We start from the raw sequence: 25,111 nt of genomic DNA, 5'->3' as shown, positions 1-25,111 counted from the left end.
AGATCTCAGGGTGATTTGCAGTAAATTGTATACCTAATTCCCAATTATCTAACAATAGCGGCATCCAAAACCATTTGATCCTCCCTAATTGAGGATGGTGATAAAGAATGTTTGGTGGAGGAAGTGGGAATAGATTTTATCTAAAGAGACTTAGGAGTTTAGTTCTGGTATGAGTTTTAATTTGTGAGCTATCCGTGTCCTCACAACACTGGCAAAACACTATCTGAATTTGCACCTTACTGTAGTTCTTACTCAACTCAAACAAAAAATAAACCTAAAATATTGAAGTATGCAGGTCCTTCATCTACAGTCATTTCTAATTTTTCACAATAGTATTTTTTTTTAATTCTGGTTTTTTTTAAATGTTCCAATCTCAAATAGCTTCCACTAGGTGGAACACTTTGGTAAGATCCCTTTCATACAAATGAAAGAATTCATATCAATGCTGATTAAACTTATCTTATTTAATTTTCAGTGATGTGATTACATTTATCCTTGATAGGCAGACGCTGCCTCCCCTGTATGGCAGGGGCGCAGTCCGTTTACTCTAGCTCAGGGGTCCGTAACCCCCGGTCCGTGGACCGGCACTGGGCCGTGGCATGCCAGAAAATGGTCCGCACAAACAAGCAAAGCCCATCTGTGGGACGCAAGCAGTACTTGAAACTACGCCCCCTCTGGTCCGTGGAAAAACCTCTCTCCACGGAACTGGTCCCTGGTGCCTAAAACGTTGGGGACCTCTGCTCTAGCTTATGCATTGCCTTGTGAAGAGAAAAAGTCCTCAAAATTAAACATCCATGGTTAGAACTATACACAGATTCCTAAGTTCTCCAACCTGAGACTGTGAAAACAAGAACATGGGTGGTAGCTAAGAGCAGGTACCTGCAAACATCACATTCAGAAGACTGTTTCTTTTGTTTTAATAATGGGAAAAGGTCTCTCCTACTGTCTACAGCATATTTCTCCATGTATATCCACTGAATTCCAGATAGAGCATTGATGAAGTATAAACAACCACGATTCAAATGATACAAAGGAATCGAAAAAGAATGTAGCAGTAAATTAACATTTTTCTATTATTAGAACATATTTTCTATTATTGTCACTTTTCTTTTTTCTAGTTATTGTTTCCAATTAATCCTCTGATTTTCTTACAGGAAACCATGGCATGCTATAGCTGCTTCTCTTCACAAGAATCCTGAGAACTCTTTCTCACTAAGCTGAGTGAGAGAAGACTGCGCCAAATAGGCTTTTCTCCAAAAACTACCCGTCTCATTCTACCAGTCATCAGACCAAATCAAATAAAAAAACAACTAGTTAATGATACTAAACCATAGTTCCCAACAATCAACAGTAGCTTTAATCCTGATATTTTTCCTCCAATCTCCATTAGCAAAATGTTACAAAAGCCAAAGCATCCTCTTAAGAAAACAAACACGGGATTTCTTGTCTTGTACTATTTTCAGCTAAAGGCTTTCTTACTTTAGCATGATGGAGATCTGGACTGACAGGGAAGAAAAACGGCGAACTGAAAATGGCTCCGAAGATGCAGCGGAATGAAGAGCCAATGAGTAGACTGGCTTTCTCTACAGACAAGGAGAGAACTTGCAATCACCCAAAAATGCTTCAGACAGTTTCTCCTCATGAGGAGACTGCAAGACAGGTGTCTCCAGCAGGTTTACAGCTCTGAGTGACAAGGGAATGAGCCATCTGGCCCAAACCAGAAGTGTCGTCTTTAAAAGGATACTGGGTTTGTATACGTCCCTTTCTAAAATCACTTTTGGAAATTGCTTCTTAATGCAAGGGATTTTACAGCACTGGGTGAGTTTCCTTAAATCCTTAGTGAAAGAACTTTTAAATACAAGTTTATAAGGACGTAAACAAATCTGGATAAACAACACAGGGGTGATTAAAATTTTGATTTTAGAAAGTTACAAACAGACTTTGTAAATTAAACACCTATTTTTACCAAGGCTGAAGGTAATTTTGAAATAAGATTTTGCAATTAATTGTAAGGAGTTCTTCTTATGGAAAGATAACCCATTGGTGAATTCTCCATCCAATCATGCTGGAGAACAGTAAGATCTGACTTTAAAAACTGGACCTCATAGAAAATGAGAAGTAATTAAGGATTACAATTAAAGGGGAAGAACATTAAAACACAATTTACTAATACTGAACAAAGCAAAATATTTTAACATTGGACATACTGAAGAGAATTTTTGAACAATGCCCTCAGAAGTTAATTTTAAGAATGTCTGCCTCTATAGGTAGACTATGTATAAAGGCTGCTATGGAAGAAGAACAAATATTACCTGATGTGATCAAGACCGATTTGAAAGTGGAAATAAAAATAACTAGCTACAAGAATGACATACAAAAAAGGAGTTACACCAGACATAGAAAAGAAACTGGTTGATGTCTTAATAATTAAGAGGAGCATACAAATAACAAACCAAGAGAGTGACCTGGATAATTTTCTTACATTGGATTTACAAAAGAGGCTTGTTAAAGCTTTGAAGAATTTTGTGAGAAAGGGCAAAGAAAAAACGAAAATAAATCACATTTTAGGCCATTATTTGATGATAAATCTTGTTAGAAGGAAAAGGAAGGAATATAAAATTGGTTTATTTGATCAAGGTTGAAATAGATAAAATATTATTTCATCTAATCTTTAATGGACATTTGCTGATCAGGACTGAAATGATAAGGTTTTAAGGATCTGTTTATCGATAAGACATAGGATAAGAGATCATTTGTTATATTTTAGGAGGAGGTAACAAGTTAGTAAAATTGTCACTTCTTTATGTACTTTTCTTTTTCTATAACTTATTTTTTTTCTTTCTTTTCTTTTTTTCTTTTCCATACTATTTTTTCTTCTTTTTTTAAATTTGCATCATTGTGAATCGTAACTTTTAATAAAATTTCTTTAAAAATTAGGATGAGTAGGATCCAGCACATGTGGAAAAGACTAAGTGATCCCTCCTTAGGGTACGTATAAGCTGTAACAAATCTCATCACAATTTAAAATTTGTAAAACTACTACCAGGCCTGTCTGCCTGATAACCTATCTAACCAGACAGGTAATCTAGAACCAATGACAACTACCCTGGCCCCTATCTCTTTGTTCTCTGCTGAATACAAATTCCTCTCAAGGCCAAATTAAACATTGCAGCAACACAACCTATGCATCACGGAATCCAAAACTTATGATTTCCTAGGCTGAACAGATGAGTCCCCGAAATCCCATCAATGGTCAGGGGCAAGAATATTGAATGTTTTTCTGTCCCTTGATGTCTGCTGGGTAAACATTATTTTTCATCTCAGAACTTCGTCTGAAGCAAAAATTAGGGTAAGATGAGAAAAGAGCAAGATTTGACATAGAACCCTCTTGCCTATCTGTGAGACTTTCAACGCTCCCACCTCTCCTGAAGAGGGGAGAAATCCCCACAACAGACGTCAGTTGGTCAAGGTGTTAACATCTAATTGAATTCCTCAGGTCCTGAAAAGACTTCTAAAGCCTCACTGATTCCTCTAAAGGCCCAAAGCAAAAAGGAACACAACTTATCTTTAAATTCTGGAACAACCTAAAAAAGCTACCTGTGCTATCATGAGCTCCAGCATCACTTTCTTTAGACTGGGGGATAAGCCCGTTTCTTCTCAGACAGTAGTTGGCAACTCCGTGTTTGCGTAAGAGGTGGCGTTCACAGTTAGATTTGGTAGAAAAGAAGGCATCACATTTTTGACAAGGGAAGGGCTTCTGACCTGAATGAAGCAGGGAAAAAAAACATATTTATCTTTTTTTCTAATGCATCAGAGGAGCTCCTTGTGTTTTCCTATCCCTTCAACTTAGATTGAACAACTTTGACTCAGCTCAGTCCTAAATAGATTAATTTTAAAAGAAGGCCCCTATTAAATTTGAAGCAATTTACTTCCCTAATAGCATGCTCAGGATTCCAGCTATAGCCATACATAAAATAACATAATAAAGGTATACTGACTCTGAAACCCCAAAGCTCTGAGAGTTCTCCAATATAATTGCCTGAAAAATCATCTGGACTTAATAACAAAAAAAACTATTTTGAGAGGTTTGGTATCAGTGGAATACTCTGCAATCAATTGTGCATGTGGCACCACACAAATCCAGAAGGAAATGTATGTTTGGTTGCAAATGATCATAGCTTCTGTGGCCCATTTAAAAGGGATCTAAGAAGGTCATGGGCTTGATAAAGTGAGAGGCAACTGCTGAACTAGCTTGCAACCTTCCCTTGGCATTTAAACTCATCCAAAAGCTTCCATCAGTTACTTAAAGGGGAGATTATTTCATTTCACACATTTATTTAAGTCCCCAACATAATTTCCATGGTGCTATGTGTTTAATTAGAATACTCAAGCATATCAAAGGGTCAACCTCCTTCTCGATCTACTGCAGGAGTAAGTTCTGAACTCGCTTAAGAAAAGGAATGTTTATGACAAAATTAGAGAAAATAAGGAGATGGTAACACATTATTATTATTTTTTTATAAAGTAAAATTCCAAAGAGCTAAGGCATGGGTCCCCAACCCCCAGGCCGCAGCCCACTATTGGGCCTTGAGCCATTCAGAACCAGGCCACAAAAATGGTGGGTGAGTGCAGGCGTGCACACCCATCCCTACTTGTGCGAGCAGTAGGCAAGCACGTGTGCACTCCATTTGCGCGTACGGGTAGGTACGCGTGCCCACCACTCGCACAATGGAACTGTATGCGCGCTTGCGTGCTGCTTGCACGGAACCATCCCCTCTTCCCCCCCCTGCCAGTCCCCAAAGCTGGAAAGCTTGGGGAACTCTGAGCTAAAGTATGTGATAGAGAAAAAATGGATAGGGCATAGGGGCCTGGAGAAATAAGTTTCTTAGGAAAGTTAACTATCAGAATTGCTAGTACCTGTGGCCACTTCCACAGCAAGTAAAAGGCTCAAAAGCCAGCTGCCTAAGCAAGGCCACAATTCTGCCTAGTTGCATGCAGCTTGGATCAATTCACACACAGCTATAAAAACAAACATTAGAGGGCAGAACAAAATTCCCTCCTAGTCAAGTCATCAAAATACAATTTGCAATGCCAGCTGGGCTTCGTAAGTAAAAAAAACATACAACTAGTCATGCCATTCAACCATGCATAAAGGTAGCCTCTAATCATCTTGAGATCCCCAAAGAACATGAGACAGAAAAAAGAGAGCAGTGGAATATCACTAAACAGAAAGAAGGGATGAATCAGAGATGGTCAAAGTACTTTTCCAGGTGTAGTTCAAGCATTAATTTTTCAGATGGTTATCGAGCATTACAAGTCTCTCAAGTCTTCCTAATCGCTACTCATGTAGTAGGAATTTTCACAGTCCATCAATGGACACTATTTTTCCAGATATACATATAAAACCCATGGAACAGGTAATTTCAGAAAATAAATACGATATTGTTTAATCTCTGTTAAAAAAAAAATCATGCTACCGTACTGTGCAACAGATCCAAATTAAAGTCTCAGTATGATCTGTATTTAATAATAATAATGCATTAGGCCAACGATGACTAATCTATGCTAGTGTACACTAATACCCAACAACAACTATTCTCAAAAATATGCCTCACTCTCGTGCGATTTTCAGAAGGTTGCGGAGGCCATGTGAGGATGAGGTACACTTTTGTGTGACCTCTGGAACCTTTAGAAGTTGCGGGAGAGGGCCATGCATTTACATGGCTTCTGAAGCCTCCAAAAATCACACAAGAATGGGGTATGGTTTGTGCAATTTTCAGAGGCCGCAGAGGCTGTGGAAGAGCTTTCTCCAAAGCCGCTTCAGGAACGAAGGCCTTGTGAGACCCAGAGCAGTTTGGGGTAGGTTGCAAGGGCCTGAACACCACTTGAAAGTAAGTGGCACGTGGCAGATCCTGGGGACCGTTAGGCCATGGGGGCAATCAAGACTTGGGGAACAGCACCGGCGGCTTTTTAAGTGGTATCAGTGGTTCTAGGGATGAAGTTGAGGCCTGATCCTTGACTTCAAGCCCAGCCTTGGGACTGCCATCAACTGCTGATGTTCATGGTGGTCTAGATCAGTGGTTCTCAACCTTTTTAATGCCGCGACCCCCAACCGGCCGTAAGTCGAGGACTAAACCGGTCGTAAGTCGAGGGCTAAATCGGTCGTAAGCCGAGGACTAAACCAGTCGTAAGTCGAGGACTACCCAACCGGTCGTAAGTCGAGGACTTTCCCTGCCCGGGAGCACCGCACATGCGTGGTTCCGCCCCCTGCACCGGCCGAGGCGTAGCTGGCGAGCGGCAGAGAAGGAGCAGGCCGACCACCAGCTGGCCCAGCTCAAGGGAGGTAAGGCACCCACCGGAAAAGGGGGAAAAATGGCGGACAGCCTTGCTTGGCGACCCTCGTGAAATGGTCGATCGACCCCAAATGGGGTCGCGACCCATAGGTTGAGAACCGCTGGTCTAGATGGTGGGGGAGGGGAGTAGGGGAGATAAAGAATTGTTTTGTTTGGGAGGAACCACAAGCCAGGAGAGTCAAATTTCTGAATTTTTAACACAATAGACTTAAACTCTCATAATCTTCTTCTCTTGGCAATCCTAAATGTGAAATTCCAGTTTTGTACAATTCGAAAGTACTAGATTGTGAACCAGGACCAAAGACTTTTTCCTTTTTCCATACAGCATTAACCTTGTGAACTCTCAAGCTTCCTCCTTCCGTTATATATTCAAGATGGACAGTATTTAATATTTATTTGTAGGGGTGTGGGTCTATACATATGTTGTATATAGTATGTTTAGGTGTGTGTCATGTATGTGTTTCACTTTGAGAGCGGGCAACTAAATTTCATTTTTGATGTGGGCCGTTGTGCCCACAGTAAAAAAAATGACAATAAAGGTTATCTTATCTTATCTTTAAGAAAAACACATAGCCACAAAATCTTGGTCCGGGAACAAGAGCTACCATGGGTATCTTCTCATTGCAGTGTGAGATTTTAGGGATGTTTTCCAAGTTTGAATTTGTCATTTTCTTCTTCTCCGCCCCATTCTGCTGCACAAGCAAATGAATCATCAACACAAGAGAAATAGGTGACCAATAACCACAACGGAGTCAATGGCAGATAATCCAGGCTGTGTAGTAGATATGGAGGGCTTACTCTGATTTAGTCATCATTACACCAACATTTTTTTTAAAAAAAAACTAGAAACAAATAAAATGAGGTGGGAAACGATGAAATTAAATTGATGGGAGGGAAAGTCAATGTGCTGTATTTTGTCAAAATTGTATGAAATCCCAGCTTCAGTGTTTGAAAAACAGAGTAGGAGTTAATACTGGAACTACCACAGGAATGATGTACATATATGGCAGTACCCAATTCATTCATCAACTGTACAGATTACCAAGATTTGGTTGATATGTAGTGTGGACAGCCCCTTCCCTTCACTAGGCAAAAATTCTTATGAATGTTTTGGACCTTTGACATGAACGTTGAATTTATACCTGGTGGGGTTGTTTTTGTTTTTTTTGAGGGGTGGGGCTTCCAAAAAGGAGGGGAAAATCACGCAAAGCAAATATTCACAGGCAACATATAGGAGGGATTATTTGCAAAGCCAAGAAGAGGGACCCATACTGTTCTTGAGCCTGCTATTGTTGTTGTCCCAGCTGAATGAATTCACAAGGAAATAGCTTGCCAAGCATTGCAATACCCAAGTTCCCTAATCTGAATGATATTAATGGATTCAGCATGTTATAGTTACATCTAACGTACAGAATGTATTTCAGTTCGATCAATTCAACTCGGATTCTTTCCAAATGCTCAACACCTACCATTATGCGTTTTACACCTATTATTAGCAATAGTGTTTATGTTCATCAAATTCATCTCTCGTCACAATCCAAATGGATGCTCAGCCGGTTACAACGAATAGGTGTTTATGAAAAATGGCCTCTAGATACACCACAGTTGAAGAATAAACTGCTCTTATTCCCCTTCCTCCACTACACTGCATCCCAAAGATTGTTTCATGCTGTGAGAAAATCTACTTACTACTACTTAGTTGTTTTAATCCATGTGGAAGTATGAAGCATGGTTGTTTTTTTTTAAAGGGATAAAACCAGCCAACAAGTTTTTAGACAAGGAAGGAGGTACAGTTCAAAACAATGAGTTAAATCAGCAAAGAGATTATTTATTCAGGGAGACTGTAATTAAGTTTTTAAAGATGACCTGGTTCTACTCTGAGTTCAATAGCAAAGTCTAAATTGGCAGAAGTTATTATCTGAGCAGGCAATCCAAAGACGCCGACTGCTATTAAACTACTCTGTCTTTATTCAGCCTCCAAACAAAGCTAAAACACCAGAAATGGTGAAGCCACATTTTCCAAGAAAAAGCTAAGGTTTTTTGTTTTGTTTTGTTTTGTTATTAACATGGTTCATCTAATTCAGGAGCAAGCAGTTATTTTGAGTCAGGCACTGTTAATTGTCTTTGGCTTGATCCCAATTTTGCCTTTCTGCCACTACGGGTGACAAATATTTTGCGACTACTCTCCTATTGCTGTTACCTAACACTAAACTCCTGCCATCCTTGCAAATAGTTTTAATTAGTTCCTGCAGATTCTATCCTTTCCTGATGACAGCACCATAAGAGCAAACAAGATTGGAGAAGAGGCTAATCCTGTGATTCCCTCATTTGAGACAAAGCAATTCTGGGTGCCCTAAGCAGGCCAACTGCTTTGGCTACACCACACAGCTGTCCTTGAAAATGGTGGGAGAAATACTGTGCATGAGCAATGCATTAATCACCATCCTCAATGCCAATCTGTTGCCCTTTTTTCTATTTGCAAACTTCAACAGTTCTAGTCCATCCACAAGTGTTCCTGTTGCATCTAACACTGAATGCTCTAAAATATCAAAGCAGAAATCAATTGTTTGAATTCAGAATTAATAAGATGGTGGAATATATGTAAGTTGGCAAGGTAATGGGAGGATAGGTGGGAAAGGACATAACATTATTCATAAAGCTAGCAAACAGCATTCGCCAGCAATATATGAATCATAGGAACTGAAGGACATATTTAAGTGCAAACAGATTTGCAAAAACAAAAGCTAGTTAGCATATTTTTCACACATCCTTAACCACACTAATGATTTTTTTTTTTTACTTTTAAGAAAGCCAAATGTAATGAAGAAAGATCCATATCTTAAAATTTGGAAGTTTAAGTAAACAAAAGGCTCTGATGCCATTTATTAAAATAGAGACCCATATAAAGAAAAGACAGAGAAGGAAATAGACATATCTCTCTTTCTCCCTTTCATCTATGTTTAGGGAGAGCCAATAGATAGGGAGAGCCAATATAAAGCCTTTCCCCCCCCTCCCTCTGGCTTTCAATTCAAGAATTGGATACATCAAAATCAGAGCAAGTCTAGTCATTGAGTGAGAGCAAATCTTAGATAATTTACATGGGGCAGGAGGAATTTTTTTAGTAATTTTCTGTAAACACACATCATAGATCAGGGGTCTTCAAACTTGGCCCTTTTACAACTTGTGGACTTCAACTCCCAGAATTCCTCAGCCAGGCACAAGGGCCAAGTTTGAAGACCCCTGTCATAGATATTAAAAGTTAATACAAGTTTTTGTCAGCAGTTGCTTCAGAACAGGGTGGGGAATGAGGGCCCTTTTATGACTTGTGGACTTCAACTCCCAGAATTCCTCAGCCAGGCAAGCCAGCTGAAGAATTCTGGGAGTTGAAGTCAGGCACAAGTCATAAAAGGGGCAAGTTAGAAGACCCCTATCATAGATATTAAAAGTTAATGCAAGTTTTTGTCAGCAGTTGCTTTAGAACAGGGTGGGGAACGAGGGCCCTTTTATGACTTGTGGACTTCAACTCCCAGAATTCATGAGCCAGCCATACTGGCTCAGGAATTCTGGGAGTTGAAGTCCACAAGTCATAAAGGGGCCACGGTTTGCCACCTCTGCTTCAGAATGATGAAAAGCAACTTCTAATGAAGGCAATGAAAACAGGAGGAGCAGAAAGGAGCAGCATTGTGGCTTTCTTTCCTCTATAGCTATTCCAAATGCTGCTCCATATTTTTCTTTTTTTTCCACTGGGTTAAAGTGTAGGAGGAAGCAAGGTTGAAGCCTCACAAATGGAAAAACAGATAAGGCAAACACATCTGACAGCAGGAAAAAAAAAGAAGATGTACTCTTCCCTTCTGCTGTTTCTTTTCTTCCGATCTACTGAACCCAACCTTTCCTCTCCCAGCTTTTCCCAACCTGGATCTTCCAGATAACGTTGGCATATGCTTCCCATGATCTCTATACCCCTGATGAAACTAAGATACAGAGTGGATGGAGAGTCAAAACCCTATAGCTCAGTGGTTCTCAACCTTTTTAATGCCGTGACCCCCAACCGGTCGTAAGTCGAGGACTCAACCGGTCGTAAGTCGAGGACTAAACCGGTCGTAAGTCGAGGACTAAACCAGTCGTAAGTCGAGGACTACCCAACCGGTCGTAAGTCGAGGACTTTCCCTGCCTGGGAGCGCAGCGCATGCGTGGTTCCGCCCCCTGCGCCGGCCGAGGCGTAGCTGGCAAGCGGCAGAGACGGAGCAGGCCGACCACCAGCTGGCCCAGCCCAAGGGAGGTAAGGCACCCGCCGGAAAAGGGGGAAAAAATGGCGGACAAAAAAAATGGCGGACAGCCTTGCTTGGCGACCCCTGTGAAATGGTCGATCGACCCCAAATGGGGTCCCGACCCACAGGTTGAGAACCAATGCTATAGCTACTCTAATCGACAGGAAGGGAGAATTTAAGTCAGAAATCCTCACCAATCTAAAAGATTCTACAGAACGAATCTAGGACACGGTGATTCTTCTGCAACACTGTAGAGACCTTCCAGTTTTGCCTCTTGTCAAGAAAAAACAAACTCCTTTATACTCAGACCAGTAGTTAAGAGGTTAAGAGATCAAGTTGCCACAGCACAGTGTGGCACTGTAGCCGTGAGCCTTGGGTTCTCCCACCCCCAATGCACTCTACCCGTTTGGATGCAGCAAATCAAGAGTCTGTCAGGCCCCAAAAATAGCAAACTGGGCTGTAAATCAAGATTTGATCTTACAAGTACAAGGGTCAACCCTGTAGTACGAGGTCAACTGCTGCTAATCCATGAAACTAGTGGGGAGGGGAGCATGCTGTTTGGTTGACTGTGTGCAGTTTTAATTTATTTTCTGCTGCTGTTCTATAAGGTTTGAAGTTTTTCATCACCAGGCTGCAGCTTTCCTTTGTTTCTATTCCTTTTAACACCCAGAGTCATGTATAACAACTGATGGACAGCTATATAAATTTACCAAATAAGTAAATGGTGCACAAATATAATGCAGTTTCCCAATTAAAAAAACAGGATGTCCCAAGAATGGCGCAATACAGGGTAAACTGATCAATACAGTTAAAACTGGCACATTTTCCTGGCAATCCTTTTTGGATGTAATGAATTAATGATGCTTTTCCCTCTAGAGCAGGGGTTCTCAACCTTGGCAACTTTAAGACTCGTGGACTTCAACTCCCAGAATTCCTCAGCCAGCAAAGCTGGCTGAGCAATTCTGGGAGTTGAAGTCCACGAGTCTTAAAGTTGCCAAGGTTGAGAACCCCTGCTCTAGAGCAGGGGTAGTCAACCTTGGGTCTTTTATGACTCGTGGACTTCAACTCCCAGAATTCCTGAGCCAGCATGACTGAGCTTGGAAATTCTCCTTTTCCCCTCAGCATGGCTGGTTCAGGAATTCTGGGAGTTGAAGTCCACGTGTCATAAAAGACCCAAGGTTGACTACCCCTGCCCTAGAGTCACATCCCTCCTGGTCACTCAACTAAAATTCCTGTGAGCACAGCCTGACCGTTCCCAACCCCCGGCCATTTTGTAAGAGCTGTCTTACCTGTATGAGTGAGCATGTGCCGCTGCAAGGAACTTGCCCAGGGGAAAACTCTAGGGCAGTGGGGGCACTTGATTTTCTGAATGCAATTTGAATAGGCATTTCGCTTTCCGCGCAGGAGTTTGTCTTCAACAGCCTCTCTCTCTTCCTCGCTAGCTCCGTTTTTATCAGCCGCTTCTTTAAAGTCCGCCGTTGATTGTAGAAATGTGCTAAATTTATTGGTGTCCGTGGTGGCCAGCATTTTCTCTATGCTGGCAAACTCCCCACTTGATTCCAAGTCCAGACCGCTGCTTGTTTTTGGCTTGTTTTTTGTGCCTTTCTTTCTGCCTCGTTTCTTTACCGATCCAGACGTGGAGGATTTCTGGGACCCCGTTGGACTGCTGGTGCTCTTCGTTAAGTCACTGGGGGTGTTGGTATCCGTCGGGACGGTGGCTAGGGTAGTTGTTTTAGGACTGGGATTTCCCACCTTTTCAGAGCTGGTGGAGCTGCCAATGGCTACCTTGGGGACAGAGTCTGCGACTTCTGCTTTGAGTAAAGCAGGAGCAGAAGCCACCGACGAAATAATCTGTGCAATGGAAGCGAGGGGTGGCAGCTCTTTCGTTGCGAGGGGTTTTGGCAAGAGAAGCGGTGGTTTGGGCCTCAGAGGCCTCAGCAACACCGAGTTCCCCAAGACACCTGGAGAAATTATTGGGACAGTCAAATGAAGTGGTCCCTTCAGTGGTTGGGAATGTCTGAGAGCTGTGCTTTCCAGGTTGCCGTTAGCTGGAGGAGACGATTGACCGTCATGGAGCTTCTCGTCATGGAGCTCTTGCTTCTTATCCTCACTCATGCTACTATCATCACTGTCCTTTTTTGGAGCCTTGGGAATTGATAGATCAATGGGCTCCATGGAGCTGTCGTAGAGAGAGGACCCAAACGGGTTCTCTTGCTTGACCAGTACAGAATTCAGGTTTTTGTTCTTTTGCGAGAAATCTAAAGGCTCATCAAAATCCATCGGGAAGTTATTTGCAGTTTCAAGTTTGATCGATGCATGAGCGGGAGCCCCCCTTAAAAAGCCATTCTGCGATTCCAGGAAAGGTGACACAGATTTGCAATCCAGATAAGTGCTTTCTTCCAGTAACACAGGGTCAGGCTGGCTTTCTGGAGGAGTGCAGTCCACGGCCAGCACATAGCTCTCAATCTCCCGCTCCTGGATGTGCAAATGCTGCTTGAGGATATGATGAATGCAGTTCCGCTTGGCTGAGAAGGCCGTGCCGCACTCCTTACATTCAAATGGCTTCTTCTTCTGGCAGCTGCTGTGTGTCCTCATGTGGACACGGAGGGCACGATAGTGCTTAAGGTCCTCCCCGCAGAATTTGCACACTGTGTCTGGGGAGCAGAAAGCATCTACCATCTCAGCTGCATTGCTGGCCACGTACTCAATATTCTTCTCTATGTCCTTTCTGGTTGTTTTGAGGTGTTTCTTGCGCAGGTGCCTTTCACAGTTGGCTTTCACTGTGAAAGGGTAGTGGCAGATCTTGCAGATGTACGGCCTCTCCCCACTGTGCGTCCTCAAGTGCCGGATCAGCGCTGCCTTGTCGGCTGCAATGTAGTCACAGATGTTACACTGATAAGGGGAGATGCCCAAGTGAGAACGGATATGAGCTCTTAAGACTCCAGAGAAGGGGAACACCTGCTCACAAAAACGGCACGGATACAAAACTTTCCTCATAGCTGGGGTCTTCTTGTTTGCGGTTCCAGTCATGATGGCCTTGAAGTCCCGCTCGGTCACCTCTTGTTTTATTTTTGTCTCCATTGTCAAAGGCAAAAGGGCTTCTATGATGCTGTCTTGCTCCAGCTGAGTTTTCATTTCATGTTGACCCAAAGATTCTGGCTTAGCCTGGGGAGAAGGACTGGAGTTTGTTCTGGATTTACTGTGTGCGACAGAAGAATCAGCAGTTGATTCTTGGTCAGAGGTTTTGACCATTTTGGGTGGTACCAGAGGAAGGCTTGGGCTGATGCATCCTGGAGAAGCCTGCTGAGTGTTGACCAACGGAGGTGGTGTTGAACTTGCTACAACCGTCCTGGGGGCTACCAATGGCTTTGGCTTCAGTGGAGGCATATGTTTGAATATGGATGGGATGGGGATATGCGATGCCTTAGGCAGCGGTGGAAGGCTGATCTGTGGAGTCGCTGAGGAAGCCATCTTTAGGATCTGCTGGATATCTGCTAATTCACCCGAAATGGGTTTAACAACAATGCTATTGTCAGGCTGGATTATGAAGCCTTTCTGGAAAGGCTGTAGTGAGAGTAGCTTCATATTTTCTTTTGTAGGGGGAAGGACTGAAAAGGGGCCTCCCACAGAAGCAGCCTCCAGAGGGGATATGTTCAACTGGTTATCGCTTCCCGGTTCCTGAGGTAGGTTACATTTCAGTGTTCGTAGCTGCATTTCTTGGACCTCATCATCTGGCACGAGCGCCTCCTGCTTGACAGATTCAATGTCTTTGGTATGCTGCAGCCCCAAGGATGCCATGTAAGCTTTTAGGTCTGCGTCCTCTGACTGCAGGTTGCGCACGTCTCTTCCCTGATCAGTGGCATGGGTGTTTTTGTGCAGCTTGAGTGCTGAGAACATCGGGAATGCCTTGTTGCATACCTCACAGATATAGCGATGATAATCACTGGTGCATCTCCGCAGGTTCGTCTCACACCAAACCTAGGAGACATGACAAGGAAACACATAAGCAGCGAGTATCCACAAAATCCAAAGGCCAACAGCAGCCAGGTTTTGTGCCCCTGTATTTTTAACTAAGGCTTCCCTCAGGAAGAGGCCAGCTGAAACTGATTCTAAGAGAAGGATGCTCCAGATGCTTAGCTCCCAATTCTCTTCTAAATTAAATAGAAAAAAGAAAGTAACGGATATTATACAAACAACCAGGTAAAATGAACAAATACCTGAGAAATGCGAGGAAATTTCCTACAAGAAAAGTCTGTGAAGCCCAAATCGTGGAAGCCGGCAGGAATCGAAGGGTTGTTCTGAATATAAGGCTTTCCAGTTGAGTCCTTTGGAAGTTGTTTATGAATAACTGCGTTATGCCGCAACAGCCCCCGGTGTGTGCGAAAGGTAATACAGCAGACATCACACCTAGCGAGGAGGAAAAGAGCACAATTACTTATGAGGAAGACACACAATCACACCATCAGTATCAGTCCAAACAGAACACTGTTTCTTACCATGTAAAAACAGAGCTAGTATCATAATGGAAAACCAGATGCCAAAAAGTTCCTATAACCAAGGCAAGTAACCATTGCTTCTGGATAACCAAGATGATCAATTCCCAACCGGGTTTGTTGGCTTTGACTTAGCATGATATATGAATCCCCAGGCTATGTATAAGTCCTGTCAAACTTTGAGGATGATGCTCAGAACGACTCTAAAAGTGGTTACCATATTATGAAGTTTATACAATGTAGGATACAAATTATTAAAGAAATAGGGAGACATCACAGTAACTGTATTCAATATGTCAATTAATTTACAATTAATTTTAATTTGTTTTAATTTAAAATAAGAATTTTGTCTTGACCCCCACCCAAGTATTGTTCCTGCCTCTAGCAGATCAACCGAATGTTAAAGCCATTCGTTTTAATGGTGCAATGTTTTATGTGAATCCAATCACATCAGGTCAGAAAACAGCATCCTAAACTCAACACCTGTTGCCATGATTGCAGATGGAAACCTGAAGTCACAGTACCAGAGACAGAAGTAGTCACCCAAAAAACCTCAATCAGACACACTTCATTTCAACACACAGCTCCTCCCAAGACCTCCCACTTACTCTCCGGGACCTTGTTTCTACATCTTCCCCCAAAAAACAATAAGGGTCATTGTGAGTGGACTCCAAAGGCATGAAAGAGAAAAACAGATAAATAGTCTTTGGGCTTTTAAGGTCTCTCCTGCGAATCCCAGTTGGGAGAATCAAACAGCTGGAACGAGGCCATTATAGAGAAAAGAGCAATAAACTATGTAACAGCAGCTAGCCAGAAGAAGATAGCAAACCACCGGGGAGATATTAACCAATTTTCCTCTCAGTTGATAGAGACACACTGAACACACTATAAAAAAGGGGCTCTCACTTTCACAGTAATGCTCAGATTGACCAAGAAAAAATAATTACAAACTCATCCCGAACACAACACTTCAGCTTTGCAAGTACATCCACAGAAATCTTAATCCAGGATGACTTTTCAGACTACTAGTTTAATTCTCCCAAATATCTGTATCAAAGTGTTGCGCCTAATAGGTTCATTGACATTTAGGCTTCACTTTGAGCAGTGAAATGTCTCTGTTCACACTAAGAATATAGATAAATTAGTTTAAATACCATTTGATGCAACTTTATGATCCTATTAACAGGAGGAATCAATGGCATACTAACTGCAGTAAGGGCCAGGAAATCTAAACAACTTTGTATAGAGTCCTACTACTAATTCTTCCAATAGATGTGAAAAGGATATAATTAAAACCAGGCTATTCATAAGCATTTATGGATATTTTTAATGACCAATTTTGACACTTTTTAATGAATTTTAAAGAAGTACCTTTTAAGCTGTTGATTGTGTCAATGGAGAAAACATATGATAATACTTTGAACATAATGATATCGAAGAAGAGAGAAAATGAAAAGCTTGCAATCTTAATGTGAATATCCCACACACAATGTCAAGCTAAATACAGACAGGATAGCTACATAAAGCAGAGATTGAAGCAGAGAGAGGAATTAAAGTAGAATGACTAACAAGAGTGACAACTAAAGCTGCTGTACTAGCAAGGCATTTTTCCAGCTGTTCTTCAGGGACAGTTTGATGTAAACTATGATACTGGTATTAACATCCGAAAACTAACATTCTTAGTTATTTTCAAACAGAACTTAACTTCTTTTTCAATAATAGAAAAAACCAAGCTGTCCAACAAGATTCAGATTTGTGTAATAGCACATTTACATGTAGGCAAAACATAAATTCCCTTGCACCAGGCATTCAAACAGCATTTTGCAATAGTGTACAAGATTACATTTGAAAGCCTTTGTGTCAGCTACTGCACAAAAAGAATATTAAAAGAGGACTTGAACACTCCAAGTCTCTTGCGATTTCTGGGGTCAAAGGAAGGCATTATGTTGTACGTGCAGAGGTGTTTTTATTATCCATCTCCCCTCCCCCTCCCCAAGAATCACACATGAACCAGTGAACTGATAATGATAAATGAGTATTGTGAAGGATAGCACAAGTCTCAGGTTATTTCCACTTTACATTCCTAAATCCAATTCCATATTAATAACTTTTAAGTGGGCAGATTTAAAGATCTAGTTAAGGTTGTTCAGACTGAAATCAAAAGCAACAGAGAAATGCTTCATTTTTCTTGAAATGTGCCCAGGTACTGTCGTGCATGCAGTACTTTAGGCCTAAACAGTTAGTTTTTATTTAAAAAAAAAAAAAGACACGCAGCTTTTAGCCATGGGGAGAAAAAGCTATAAATCTGAACTGTACATAATTGTTTGCATTAACCAATACTCAAGCAGAAGCTTCCTGATCATAAAAATTATTTTCTGAACCCCAAGTGCCCCTTTGCTTCTACTTTAAGAAGAGATTGGCAGAATTTTAAAACAGCTTTGAAGTAAAAAGCAAATGACTTATTCACTGTTGAAACGATTTCAATGTTCACCTTTATTAAGTGTGCACTGGTTTATGTCCCTGTTAACATTAGCAGTTCACCACACAGCTTGCCTTTTAGGACAACCCCCCACCCCAGTCTTTTGCCCAGAAGTCTTTGAGAAATGGGATCAAACAGCTGCATTAATCCCCAGTTACTGGCACTAGAGGAGCTGGCATTAATACTGAAGGAAAAGAGCCAGGGGTGACAATCTGACCAACAGATAGTAGGACAAGACAACTGTTATTCAACAGCTTATAAACACAATCATGAGCTTTAAGCTGCAAGAAAAGAGGTTCTATACTACTACAGGACTCAATTAATTCCCCAGTATATTATACCAGCTGTTGTATGGAAATAATATTCCTCACCCTGCCTAATAGGCTTGCCATTCCTTTTAGAAGGGAGAAGAACACTCCATGCACAAGTTTAGGTTGCAACCAGGACGTTTTGGAAACTTCTCAGAGCACACTGGCATTTTCAAATTGGGATGACTATTATGGCTTTCAGCTGAACTGAAAGCCGAGCCTCCCAGGGAAATGTTTGATAATGGTCAAGGAAGAGATTGACAAATAAAGCACGAGGAGCAGCTGAAAGAGCAGAGTCTGAAAAGAGATTAAGCAAGTTTATACACGTTTAGAATTTGTGGAGGACAGAACAGGGAGGAGGCAGGGCATGCGATATAAATTGGAGGAAAGGAGTCAATATTTGCTAATAAAAGAAACAAACAAAAAAAGTAAACATATGTCACAGACTTAGCTGCTCCCTTCACAGGCTTATGTGTTCATAAAGATCTGACTCCATTCAGATCTAAAAGCTCTTATTCATCACAGTTGGTACCTCTCTCTCTCTCTGCCTAATTGTATTGAAAGTGTCATTGATTATAAAATCCTTGATTATTCACATCATATTTTCAGCACCAAACCTTCAGGAAGCAGAATGTGATAAAATGATCTAACCCTATGTCCCCTCATGTATTTTTCCTACCAACCATAATATCTGAAACTAGCTCTGACACATTCTTAGCACTTTTCCTCCCCCCCCCCCTTTAAACTCAGGTAGACTTTTAATACCATACATTACAGAACTTAGTGTGAAGGGCTGCCATCAGTGCACACAAAGTTGCTTTGAGTTCCCCAATCTCACACCACTAACACCAAAGCAATAATGCCAGGAGTCCTGCAGAGGTTTACCTTCAGCCAGTTTAAAAAAAAAAAATCATTTCAAGAATTATGTGCAATGCTATATACTCCAACATTCCACCAAACATTGGTTTAACAGATGATTGTGAACCAATCATTGTTTTTTGTTCTCAGAGAGCTATTATGAAGACAACGGGTAGATAGGAAGATGGACAGAAATGTAAGAACCATGGCATGCTGGCTGTCGAGGAAAGACAAAATAAGAATGGAACTAACTTGTATTTTTGTTCAGCTGTCTCCAACAAGAGGGTTTCTATTCTCCTAGGCAACTTTGAAAAGCAGAATGAAGGAGCTGGATCGAAGGCTGACACTGACAGAAACACAGACAGAGAACACCTACTTAAGTAGAGCCGTTTCAATTGCCACCTAGGGTACTCCCAGAACTTGCTGAAGATTTGGCCAAGCTTTTGTGAATTAAATTCCAGAAATCCAGAAGGGGTGAAGTATCAGGCAATGGAGGACGGAAAATGAAAATCCAAAGAACTACAGAGCAATCCATGTGATACTGATGCCTGGGAAGATTATAAAACAGGCCACAAAGAGATTGATCTTGGTCTGCTTTAAAAACAATGTAACAATTGCCAGAAGTAATCAGGGGCTTGTTAACAACAACAACCCATCTTATTTTACCAGACTGCTGTAGACAAATCTTAATTTCAGCAAAGCACTTAATGTCTCATGACATACTGACTAGCAATCTAGTTCAAGGCACACTAAATCACATGGAACAAAATTGATCATAGAAGTGGGTTTGAAAATCATACTTAAAGAGCAATTCTTCTTAATCAAATGAGTGGAGTCATGAGTCCTGAATTCTTGAACGAGTTTTTATTAAGGAAGTGGATGAAATAAAGCAAATGCTAATCAAATTTGCAAATGACACAAAAATGGAACGGATGCCTAGCACCCTAAGAAGATAAAAATTCAATTCAGAAATGAACTTGATAAGGTAGAGCAGGCATGTCAAACTGCCAGCCAGCAGGCCGGATGCATCATACTGAAACCGCGCCCACCCCATTACCGGCAATGGGGGGAAAGTCACAATACGTTGCGAGTTTGACATGCCTGAGGTAAAGAAAAGGCTGAAATATTGAGTGAAATTTTTAAAAGATAAATTTGAAAGTAATGCATGTAGAGAGCCAAAATAATTTGAACACGAATATGATAGAGCAGGGGTCCCCAATGTTGGCCACTTTATGACTTGTGGACTTCAACTCCCAGAATTCCTCAGCCATGCTGAGGAATTCTGGGAGTTGAAGTCCACAAGTCATAAAGTGGCCAAGGCTGGGGACCCCTGTGATAGAGCACAAGTGTCAAAGTTGCCACATCACATGACGTGTCGCAACGTATCGTGATTTTTTTCGCATTGCTGGAGCTGGGGTGGGCGCAGCCTCCGCATGATGCAACCGGCCCATGGGCCGGCAGTTTGACACCCCTGTGGTAGAGGATATCAAGTTAAGCAATGTTAGGTGTGAAGAAGTTTTCTAAAGAGCAGATGGCTGAAAAATGAGTATGACTCAGCAGTGTGAGATGGCTGTAAAAAAAAAAAAAAAAAAGCAACAGCAATTTTAAACTACATCAACTGATGTATAATTTCCAAACCGCAGGACAAAATACTTCTACACTGGTCAGATCGCACTTTGAGTTTTGTTTCCAGACCCCCGGCACTGAACTTTAAGCAGCATTCAATAAAATTGAAATAGGTTCAGAGAAAGCAACAAGGATGAACAGAGAACAAGAATGTGGTATCACAAGTACCAATCTTTTTAGGTAAAAGCGAGTTCAAGTTTCACTTTACCCATGAAAGCCAGCTGGTGATTTATTTTCTTTCTTTCTTTCTTTCTTTCTTTCTTTCTTTCTTTCTTTCTTTCTTTCTTTCTTTCTTTCTTTCTTTCTTTCTTTCTTTCTTTCTCTCTCTCTCTCTCTCTCTCTCTCTCTCTCTCTCTCTCTCTCTCTCTCTCTCTCTCTCCATTGCTAAAAAAATAGATAATGTGGAATAATGGATTTAAACTGAAGGGAGATTCCAACTAAATGTTAAAAAAAAACTTTCTATCGACAAATGAAGTTTAACAAGAGAACAAGTTACTGGAAAAGTAATTTTGCTGGATGTGCTTAAACAGTTGCTAGACAGCCATCCACCTACACAGAATAGTCTTAAGGTGCTTTAATCTTGATTCTATGATTTAAATCCTCGTTCATCAAAAGGCCTTGTTTGAGTAATTTAGTTTTGCTACTGCTGAAGCTGTTGAACACTGAGGGGAAGTAACATTTATAGGTTCGGTGAGAAAACCAAACCAGGCATGGGGAAGTTTCAGAAGAGAAAAATCCAACATGTGAAAAGGGCTGCTTGTTTTTCCCTACTGGCCATGTGGCATTTCCCAGCTCTGCTAATTATATCATCGCTCCTATATAAATGCACCAAAATAGCTGGAGCCCTGCTGGCTGGCCTGACTGAAGAGAAAACTAGAGTCTTAACTAATCCTAGCAGGAGGGAAGCCAGGATGAAAAGGGCAGTGTTATGCCCACCTCCTAGTGATGGTCCCTAGAAGACATCAGTCAGAGATGCCCCCTGCCCTAACTAGCCAGTGCTAGTTTCAATAGGACAAGAGTCTAGACCTGAAGAGTAAATTCTAGGGTAAGCGCCTCATTTACAGTCAATTGTCAGTGCAACAAAGGACCCTATTATTTTGCATACAGACACACACATAGCACTCGTGGAGAGAGCTGCCCTTAGAGGCAACTATCAAAAACGCATAATTTAAAGTTTCACATCATCAAAAGAGACTGCCCTCCCCCTCAAAAGAGAAGTCTCTCACCTAAGCAATGCTTGTGTTTTGTGATTTACATTTACATTCACAAGACAGTGGTGTATTGCACACTCACCAAGTATCAGACTGATCCCCCCCCTCCTATTTGCTTGCTAATCTGACAGTAGCAGAATAGGTTTGAATCAACCCGATCATTTACAGCCTCTCTTTGCAGTTACAAAGGCAGGACTAGCAGCCACTCCTCAGACATTATTGATTTGCGCAATAATTCTATGTGCGCTTGAATCCCAAGGGCTTATTCTGTCAAAAAATATTTTTGGGAGTCTTCACAGAATGATGCCAGATAAAAATAAATTACTATGGACTTGCTATCCTTCAACATTAGATTTACTGTGTCAATACTGCTGATCTATTTCATTTCATTAATTTTATCAAAAGAGCATAAAGTAATTAGTTTTCAGGAAAAGGTGCTTCTAGTTAGGAAGTGCGCACCCAGTACATATATATCAGCATACACATATGAGCAAGCATTTTGCTCTGGGGGGCAGGTTACATTAGACACACCCAATGGATTAAACTGCACGCGGTACTTTCAAATGTGAGAATTCTTTAATGTTTTTTATTGTTAAGAACTGACTTAATAAAAAAACAAACTAGAAAGTGGAAACTTAGAAGAATTATATAATGCTACAAGTGATCAAGTTGACATTCCAAGCTAAATCAAACAAAGTAACAGAATACAGTTACCAGGTTCACATTAACAGCTTAGGCACAAACTGCTAAATCATAACGTGTGACAAGTTGATTCATATGCCCTGCTAAAAGAACAGCCAAGTTCCTACAACATCTGCACTTCAAAAACCTCATTTTTAGCATGATCTACTATGTTATGGGAACTCAAGTCTGTGAATGCCACAAAGAGACTTACTGAGAAACACATCTTAGACCTGTCTCTCAACTACTGATTGATACTCTATAATATGTTAAGATTAGTTCCCAGCCTTGCATCACACTATAATTTGAGTGCAATAGTATCACGTAGATTAGAGAATAGAAATGGGAACAGGTTAGTACATTCACAGGAACGTGATTGCACAAAGATCACACCATCCAAACCACTGTTTCCCAAACTTGGCAACTTTAAGATGTATGGACTTCCAGGACTCCCCAGCCAAAATTTTGCCTCCCAAGATGTATTTTAAGATAGAAAGTAAAGGTAACCCCAATGAAGACTCATAACAATGCTTTAAAAAATGCCTGCAGAGCCCATTTCTTTAGAAACAGGTCCCACCAAGTTCAAATGAGTCTCAAATTTGCTGCATGTAGTATCAACATGAAATATCTTTTTGTTTCACAAACTATCTCAACTGCACTCTTCTTACCTCAGTGAGGTATCTGGATGTACTTCCATGTGGGTTTCTAGCCCATACTTGCAAGAGAATTCTTTGAAACACACTGGACATCGATAAATTTCATCAGCTCTTTTTTCAGTTTCACCATTTTGTGGTTCCTCCACAACCTGTTCATGGTAAAAAAAAGAAAAAGAAAAAAAGAGGGGGTTTCAAACCCAGGCTACAATTCAAGTAACAGTTTCTGAAAGCAGTAAATTTCAGCTGGCAAATAATTGACTGCTTTATCCCTTGGCTAAAAGTTACAAAATGGATCAATAAGGATAAATCCAAAATTTAACCAGGAATTTCTTTTTTTATGTTTGGAGATCTATTCTAATCTAGTCCTCAACATTAAGCAATGTGAACATTTCCTTACAAAGTAATTTAGTTTAACTAGCTCTTCTGACTTGTTTGGATATTTCTCTCATTCCACTCCATTTATCCCTTTAAGACAGTGGTTCTCAACCTTTTTAATGCCGCGACCCCAACCGGTAATAAGTCGAGGACTAAACCGGTCGTAAGTCGAGGACTAAACTGGTCGTAAGTCGAGGACTACCCAACCGGTCGTAAGTTGAGGACTTTCCCTGCCCAGAAGTGCCACACATGCGTGGTTCCGCCCCCTGCGCCGGCCGAGCCGTAGCTGGCAAGCGGCAGAGACGGAGCAGGCCGACCACCAGCTGGCCCAGTCCAAGGGAGGTAAGGCACCCGCCGGAAAAGGGGGAAAAAAATGGCGGGCAAAAAAAATGGCGGACAAAAAAAAATGGCAGACAGCCTTGCTTGGCGACCCCCGTGAAATGGTCGATCGACCCCAAATGGGGTCCCGACCCACAGGTTGAGAACCACTGCTTTAAGAGCTATTCCACATCACACAGAATATGAACATATGGAGGAAATTACTTCATTTCTCAAAGTTATCAGGAAAAAGAGTTTGATCACAATCAATCACACTCAGCAATGAAATTTTCCCAAATAATATGCACAAATAATCAAAATGCAGAACTCAAAACAATGCAGTGTCATGTTGACAGAGGCTTTCACTAATATTTTATCATGAGTTCAGCCACAGCACATTTGGAGATAATCCAAATTGACACTATTTATTTTGCACAGTATCGTTTATTTAAAATCATTTCTTTAGGTGTCCGTACAGGTTTCAGGCCGGGCGCCCGGTAAACGCCGGGCGCCGGGCCAAATTAGGCCGGGAGCTTGTCGGGAGGGACGCGATACATTTACGCCGGGAGGGTGCCGGGAGGCCGTTCAGGGTACTCTCTCTCTCTCTCTGTCTCTGTCTCCGTGAACGTGAACGTGAAGACAGAGAGAGAGAGAGAGAGTACCCTGATGCCCCCTCGCAGGGCTCCTCATTGGCCCTGCACCCGGGTGTCCCGCCCCCTGGGAGAAGGGCGGCCAGGAAGTCCCTTTCCCGGGCTGGCCCCGTCCCAGGCGCACGTGGCTGGATCCCCGCTGGGAGCAACCCCCCGGAGCCTTTGCTGAGTGGGCCAGCCCTCCCGTAAGCCGCAGCCATGAGAGAGCAGCCCCTGTGATGTCCAGCCGGCGCAACCGTTGGCCAAGCAGCAGCAGAGCCGGAGATGGAAGGTCAGTGGCAGGGGGGGAGGGAGGGAGCTCTGAGTCCACAGAGCACCGCCGCAAAGTGACTGCGGGGCAGGTGATTCGCCCCCCCGGCTTACTTGTTCCAGTCTCAGCTAGGGCATCACTTCCTGGGCCGCTCCCTGGGCAGCCGAACCAGCCACATGTCTCCCCGTGCTGGGCGGCAGTCATGGCTGGTGCGGCGGCCAGCGGGAGCATCACTCCCCGGGAAGCCGAACCGGCCACATGTCTCCCCAGCCCGGGCCGGACGGCAGTCAGGCATGAAGCTCGCCTGGCTGCCGCAGGGCTCTCCGCCGCCCGGCCCCACCTCGGCCCCATCGGTGGCACCTTCCTCGGGCACTTTCAGGGAGCCTCCGCTGCTGCCCTCGTTGCTGCAGGAGAAGCAGCGGGGGCGGCGGCCGGGCCAGGGGCGGCGACGGGGACCCCGACGATGCTGCAGTGGCTGCCGCCAGAGCCGCTGCCTCCCGTCCTGCTCCCCCTCCCTGCCCGTTTGGCTGAGGACGCAATGGGGCCGCCGCCACTGGAGCTGCTGCCTCCCGTCCTGTTCCTCCT

General features: G+C 42.4%; 1 protein-coding gene across 1 annotated transcript in view; it reads right to left on the bottom strand.

Moving 5' to 3' along the window:
- Nucleotides 1-25,111, bottom strand: part of RREB1 (ras responsive element binding protein 1) — a 75,572-nt gene that overhangs the window by 9,775 nt on the left and 40,686 nt on the right. Inside the window, exons 5-8 of the mRNA XM_015810844.1 lie at nucleotides 22,946-23,082; nucleotides 14,839-15,028; nucleotides 11,911-14,599; nucleotides 3,598-3,762 (exon numbers count right to left, since the gene is read on the bottom strand). Coding sequence (XP_015666330.1) covers nucleotides 3,598-3,762; nucleotides 11,911-14,599; nucleotides 14,839-15,028; nucleotides 22,946-23,082 — 3,181 coding nt within the window. The remainder of the gene's footprint in view (nucleotides 1-3,597; nucleotides 3,763-11,910; nucleotides 14,600-14,838; nucleotides 15,029-22,945; nucleotides 23,083-25,111) is intronic.

This window comes from Protobothrops mucrosquamatus, unplaced genomic scaffold (genome assembly GCF_001527695.2).
Source record: "Protobothrops mucrosquamatus isolate PMUCROS unplaced genomic scaffold, P.Mucros_1.0 scaffold23, whole genome shotgun sequence".
NCBI lineage: Eukaryota > Metazoa > Chordata > Lepidosauria > Squamata > Viperidae > Protobothrops > Protobothrops mucrosquamatus.
This window is presented reverse-complemented; position numbering and strand designations above follow the sequence as displayed.